The sequence below is a fragment of the Nicotiana sylvestris genome, chromosome 3 (genome assembly GCF_000393655.2).
Source record: "Nicotiana sylvestris chromosome 3, ASM39365v2, whole genome shotgun sequence".
Taxonomy (NCBI): domain Eukaryota; kingdom Viridiplantae; phylum Streptophyta; class Magnoliopsida; order Solanales; family Solanaceae; genus Nicotiana; species Nicotiana sylvestris.
The window spans coordinates 141,237,260-141,243,773 of record NC_091059.1 but is presented as its reverse complement, the minus strand read 5'-3'; the positions used below and the strand labels follow the sequence as shown (position 1 = coordinate 141,243,773).

The 6,514-nt window shown below is 35.0% G+C and overlaps 2 protein-coding genes across 2 annotated transcripts; one reads left to right on the top strand and one right to left on the bottom strand.

Annotated features, from left to right (window-relative positions):
• Window positions 1-275: 275 nt before the first annotated feature.
• LOC138888096 (uncharacterized) lies at window positions 276-5,014 on the bottom strand. Its single transcript, XM_070169908.1, has 5 exons — window positions 4,999-5,014; window positions 4,746-4,824; window positions 1,815-2,975; window positions 925-1,566; window positions 276-738 (listed from the first exon to the last, which is right to left on the bottom strand). The coding sequence occupies exons 1-5, from the start codon at window positions 5,012-5,014 to the stop codon at window positions 276-278; spliced, it is 2,361 nt and encodes a 786-aa protein (XP_070026009.1).
• Window positions 5,015-5,017: 3 nt separating this feature from the next.
• Window positions 5,018-6,213, top strand: LOC104211684 (2S sulfur-rich seed storage protein 2-like). Its single transcript, XM_009760781.2, has 2 exons — window positions 5,018-5,263; window positions 5,923-6,213. The coding sequence occupies exons 1-2, from the start codon at window positions 5,129-5,131 to the stop codon at window positions 6,211-6,213; spliced, it is 426 nt and encodes a 141-aa protein (XP_009759083.1). The 5' UTR covers window positions 5,018-5,128.
• The last annotated feature ends 301 nt before the right edge of the window (window positions 6,214-6,514 follow it).

The window sequence follows — 6,514 nt, the reverse complement described above, 5'->3', positions numbered from 1 at the left end:
AGTTTTTAACATGAGACTATAACTTAAGGACCTCATGTCCTTAACTTTTGAACTTGAAATTCAATGTTAAGGACAGACAGTCCTTAAGTTTTCAAAATTGTAAGTTGAACTTACTGACTCCTGTTAATAACTTTTAATTGTTGAACTCAAAAGAAATTAAAAGAACGTAACAAGATATAAATATTGAAAATCTAGGCATCCGCTTAAATTAGAATAATAATGAATACAATCTATAGCAAAAACTTAAAAGAGTCGATAAACATAAGTGTATATTTCTACTCTTCTCTATGCTTTCTTGAAAATGGATGGAGTGCCAAAGAATATATACAAGTTGTTCTATTATGACCAATTCTTCTGCAACGACCACATTTGAATGTTATTTTTGATGGCTCGGTAGCAGGAATATGCCTTTTCTTTTGCCTTCTACCTGGTGGCACTTTGAAATCTGGAGGTTTAACAATTTGTGACTTAACACTCTCTGGTACAATCCAAGAATCAGTATGTCCTACAGGATGTATTTGTCTTTCATATGTTTTCAGCCAAGATTCCTTTAAGTACCAGTGCGAACAAAAGTCGGACTTCTTGATGTTTCTCTTCTCGATAGCTGCAATTGCATGTATGCATGGTAATTCATCAAGTTGAAATTGAAAACAATCACATGTTCTTTTGTTTAAGTCCACCAAGAAAGTTATTCCTTCTTCTTCAACTCTAGAACGCCATGAATCAACAGGGGAAGACCTTCAATGTTGAAAAATTATAAGTGAGTACATTATGTTAAAAAATGTTAAAATCATAATATAAACATAAAACATAATACTTACGTTCAAAGTAAATGCTAAATCTATTCTTTTCTTCAATTCCTCCTCTACCCAACAAGAAACATCATAAAATGTTCCTTCTGCTTTATTTCTTCTTTCATAAAACCAATCTTGTAGCTTCACTTGAATGAAATCCATCATTCTTAGTATAGGCAGCTCCCTTGCTTCTAATAGCACTGAATTCATCGACTCAACTATGTTTATTGTGAGTATGTCATATCTTCGTCGTGGACTACAAGAACGTGCCCATCTTTCCGGTGGTTCTTCCATCAAGTAGTCATAAGTTTTCTTATCTACATTTGCAATATCTGACATGTATATGTCAAATTCTTTACGCCTGTATACTCTTGCAGCACTTTGGAAAAGTTTTATGACCTCACTTTTCACCTTTCTTCGCTTTAGGTTCTGCTCCAAATGATAGATGCAAATTCCATGATGGCTTTCAGGATATACCTTTACAATGCCATTTGCAATAGCTTGATGCCTGTCTGATAAAAAAATCAAATTCTCACGGCTCCCAATTGCATTGCGAAGCTGACTAAAGTACCACTCATAGGAATTGTTGTTTTCAGATTCTGCTATTCCAAAGGCTAATGGGAAAATTTGGTTATTTGCATCTTTTGAAACTGAAATCATTAAAACACCACGATATTTTGACTTCAAAAAAGTCGCATCAATAGCAATCACTGGTCTACAATGATTCCAACCAGCTATCGATGATCCATATGCGTAAAACATATAAAGAAACCTGAAAATACAATATAAAACAAGGTTAAAATACCCGAAGTTTAGGACAGTCAGTCCTTAACTTACATTTACAAGTTATAAAGTTAAGGACATGTTGTCCTTAACTTTTATTTTAAAGTTCAAAACATAAGGACTGGAAGTCTTTAACTTTTAATTACAAGTTCAAAACTTAAGGATAGGCAGTCCTCAACTTCTGGTTACAACTCAAAAGTTAACAAGGCTAAAGACAGCATGTCCTAAATTATTTACCTGGTGTTGTCGTCTATCTTTATGTTAGTATAAGTTCCCGGGTTCTTACTTGTCATCATATACAAGTATGAACACAATAATTCATAATTTTCTTCGGGACTTCCTCTTATTAAAGCGGAAGCATGTTGAATAGCACGCCACGCCTTGTGATATCCAATGTCTAGTCCATGCAATTTTTGCATCTCTGCCATGACAAAAGCTGGTGTAACTTCAAATCTTGGGTCCCGAAGATTATCGATAATGTAACCACTAATCAACTTTGAAGTAGCATGCCTTTGATCTGCTTTCCTAGTGTTAACAGAGCAGTCATGCTTTTTCTCAAGCTTTACTATCTTGAATAATGTTGAGTCTTTAATTCTGAAAGCACGCACACACCAACGACACCTATCATCATTGCATGTCAACGAATATCTTGTTGAGCTTGATCTAACAACTTTGAATTCAAAATGTCCTTTGATTGCTATATTGGAAAAACAGTTAATTATACTCTTCTTCTTGTCAAATACTGATCCGACTTTTATTTTCTCCAAAGAAGCATTTTCTCTTAATATCGTAGTTGGGGATTCTTTTTGTTTCAAATTTGATCTTCGTCTAGTTATTTGAGTGCAGGTTTTGTCAGCAACTACTTCGATTACCGGTGCACTCTCTAAGACTTGAATACCCAAAGCTTGTTCGTTGTCAATCTCTATAATGCTTTGTCCTTCTACTTGAATAGAATCAAATGTTTGATGCACCTCTTCATTTAATGGTTGAGCTTCAACCATATCTACTTCAACTATCTGTTGGCATCGCTCTTGATTGTCATGTTGAGTTTTTGTGTTGGCATGTTCATTGCTTGTTGATGCAAAAACTCTTTCCGAAATATCAACTATGAAACGACAGCTCTTGAAGAGTGAATGAGTTTTTAGCAACTCTATACATGTGTGAAGATCTAAATCTTTGGATACAAGCATTCCTTTGCTTGTTCCAAGGTTGATATCAAACCATATCACTATTTCAAACTTTTCTCTATCCAATTCAATAAGCTCAAAAATCTGTTTAACGAAATCTTCAAACTGAATTGACTCAGGTGCTAGGAAAAGCTTTGTTTGATGATCAAGATATTTATAGTCTTCAGTCCATCTACCATTAAAAGCAACTATTATGCATATTGTTTCCATCCTACAAGTCAAGAGAATGGGAAACAAAGGACATACGTTATAAAGCAATCCTTGTAGAATTAAGAACAGGTGTACTGTAAGTGCAAGACCAAGATAAGGACTGCATGTCCTTAACATTTAAACATGGAATTAAAAGTTAAGGACTTCCAGTACTTAACTTTTGAACCAGAAATTAAAAGCTAATGACTGCCTGTACTTTAACATTTAAACATATAATTAAAGTTAAGGACTGCCAGTCCTTAAGTTTTAAACATGGATTAAAAGTTAAGGACTGTCAGTCCTTAACTTTTGGACCAGAAATTAAAAGTTAAGGACTGCCTGTCCTTTAACATTTAAACATGTAATTAAAGTTAAGGACTGCCAGTCCTTAACATTTAAATATGGAATTAAAAGTTAAGGACTGCCAGTCCTTAACATTTAAACATGGAATTAAAAGTTAAGGACTGTCATTCCTTAACTTTTGAACCAGAAATTAAAAGCTAAGGACTGCCTGTCCTTTAACATTTAAACATGTAATTAAAGTTAAGGACTGTCAGTCCTTAACATTTAAACATGGAATTAAAAGTGAAGGACTGTCAGTCCTTAACTTTTGAACCAGAAATTAAAAGCTAAGGACTGCCTGTCCTTTCACATTTAAACATGGAATTAAAAGTTAAGGACTGCTAGTCCTTAACATTTAAACATGTATTTAAAAGTTAAGGACTGTTAGTCCTTAACATTTGAACCAGAAATTAAAATATACAATTTGAAACTCAAGCTACAGGACTTTGTATACAGAATAACAGCAACAAAGTGAAGGACATTTTGTCCTTAAGTTTTTTTATTCAATTTGTAAAATGAGGCCAGTAGAATCAAAGTTAAGGACATAGTGTTCTTATTTTTTTGAATTCAATTTCCAAAATGAAGACACTATGTCCGGAATACAGAATTATCATAGGAGGCAATGTCTATAAATTTATCAATCCAGAAATTCAAAAAAAAATCAAATTCTTATCTAATATATAATCAAATCAATACAGATCTAAAAAGGTATAATTATAGCGAAATAAAAATCGATAGAAACACATGAAATTACAACTTACTGTTTATCTATGACGTTTTTTTGGATTAGAATGCTGAATTTTTGAAATCGGGAAGAGAAATGGTGATTCGTCCTCAGTTGATCGCCGTTGTGGTAACTGCTGCTGCTGCTCGATTCTTCTCTTTGTGTAACTGCTGCTTGTGTTGATAGCGTAGGTATAAGTTATACCAAAAGGGTATTTTCGTCCAGTTAGGTATAAATTTTTTAAAGGAGTGGCTAAAGTCTAAATATATTGAAAACAGTGGCTTTAAAATAAAAGCCACTGCTTTTAGTGGCTATTTGTGCCGTTCTCCCTAATTCATATCCTCGTTGTTAGCGAATCATGACGTATTTGCCCTTGTCATTAAGGGAGCTCTGGCGTAAAATGAGTGGATCCATGTGTCTAAATTCTTTGAGATTTCTTTTAATGGAGATGAAGTTAAAGTTGCTCAACTTTAAATAGCTAGTAGGAGTACAAGAACAAACAAAAGTTACTCAATTTTGAATAGTACATGGACAAATTTGATTATTTTTTGATTATTTCCCCCCTTTTTAGATAAAGAATCTCGTCATTTGATTTAATAAGGGATGAGATCTAATAATGATATTGGGATAGAGATCAATTATAAATCATCTAATTTGGCCATTTGAAATAGAATATCATTAGCAGTATAATTTTTGCATACTATCCTACATGTGACAATTACTTACTGATGGGTGATCTTTAATAAACCAAGTCTAGTCACTGTCTCCTCACAGAAGAAGCCAAAGCCAAAGATGGCTACACAGACTGCAAAAGAATCAGAATGAGCATTAATTTGCTTTCTGTATTCAAACAAAGTGCTCTTTCCGGTAGCATTTGCATGTAATTATAAACGTGGCGAAGCGTATGGTTGGTGCTGCCCACGTCTTCCTCTCATGCAAAATGCATCTATCTGCCTTAGCAGTGACATTCAACACGTACTTTCCATGCAAACCATCTACTGCGCTATAAATACCCCTACAACCGAGTACTTCACCGTCACAAGCACTAGCAATTCACATTCTCTATCACAAAAAAAGTTAAACACATCGATCGATATCTCACTACTGCCATGGCGAAACTGTCCGTTGTTGCAGCTCTCCTCCTGTGCTTGGTAGCCGTTGCAAGTGCCAACAGGTTCACTGTCACTACTACCGTGATGGAAGATGACATCGACAATCAGGGCTCTCAGAGGTGCCAAGAGCAGGTACTAGATCTCATTAGTTTATAATATATGTGAAGTGGGACTCTCGAAATTAAGGCAAAAGTTAAAGAGTGTGAAGGCTTGTATATATTAGTATAGTACTAATACTAAAAGACTTGATATTGGAATATTAGTTTTTATTTAATTTGAATTTAATTATAAAAACTAGGCTGTTTATTTAACGAACATGTTTTGCTTGAAACAAGAGATGACTAATATTTTTTTTTTTTTTTTTGGTGGTGTAAGCCAGGCTTTGGGCGCGAGGGCCCTCATAGCAAGCTATCTTGTGGACAATGGAAAAATATTGAGTTAATATTGTGTTAGCCGATGACCCACCTATCAAATATTAAAACATGACTAATATGAATAGCATTGTCGAACTCTATAAACTCTTAGGCGTGACTAATATGAATAGCATTGTCGAACTCTATAAACTCTTAGGCTTTGTATGAGAAATGAACTAATAAGTTAATCTGTATAGGTGTACAATATAGCTTTGTTGTAAATTAATTTGTAGGTATACCGTCCCTCCCTTGTATGCTAAAGGGATTTGTTTGTATTTTCAGAAAGAGTATATATACAAACAATATCTCTTTTCCGGAAAATTGTTTATACGCCTTCAAAGCCTTTTCTTCTCAATTTTTGTTCTATTTTTTTAACAGATGCAGAGGCAGAGGCTGAACCACTGTAGGATGTACCTTTCACAAGGTGGCCAATACGGCGAAGAGCTAAGCATGGTGACAGACGACGACGAGAGCAACCAACAGCAGGAGCATTTACAACAATGCTGCGAGCAATTGAGGAACTTTGACACCCAATGCCGCTGCGAAGCACTTAGGAGGAGGATAATGCAGGAGGGCGGCAGCCGCGGCCAAGAGTCAGAGCGTATGATGGAGAGAGCTCGTTATCTTCCCCGTATGTGCAACATGCGCCCTACCGAGTGCCGCTTCTAAGCAGAACGAAAATAGCTAGCATTTGTCAATAATAAACACACACTATCGTGTGTGAGTCAGAGAATGCTTTATCTAGGTTGTGTGTGAGTTAGAGAATGCTTTATGTAGGTTTTATGTATCGAATGCATCTTGTGGATGGTCCGCATATGTAGAGGTGGCCATGAATGTAGGAGAGACTCGTTAAATATGAATAATTGTCTTGTTTCCACCTCCTCCTTATATAAATTACTAACTAGCTAGTATTATATACTACAACATTTTAACTAACTAGAAATTTTCCCGATATAAATTACTAACTGGA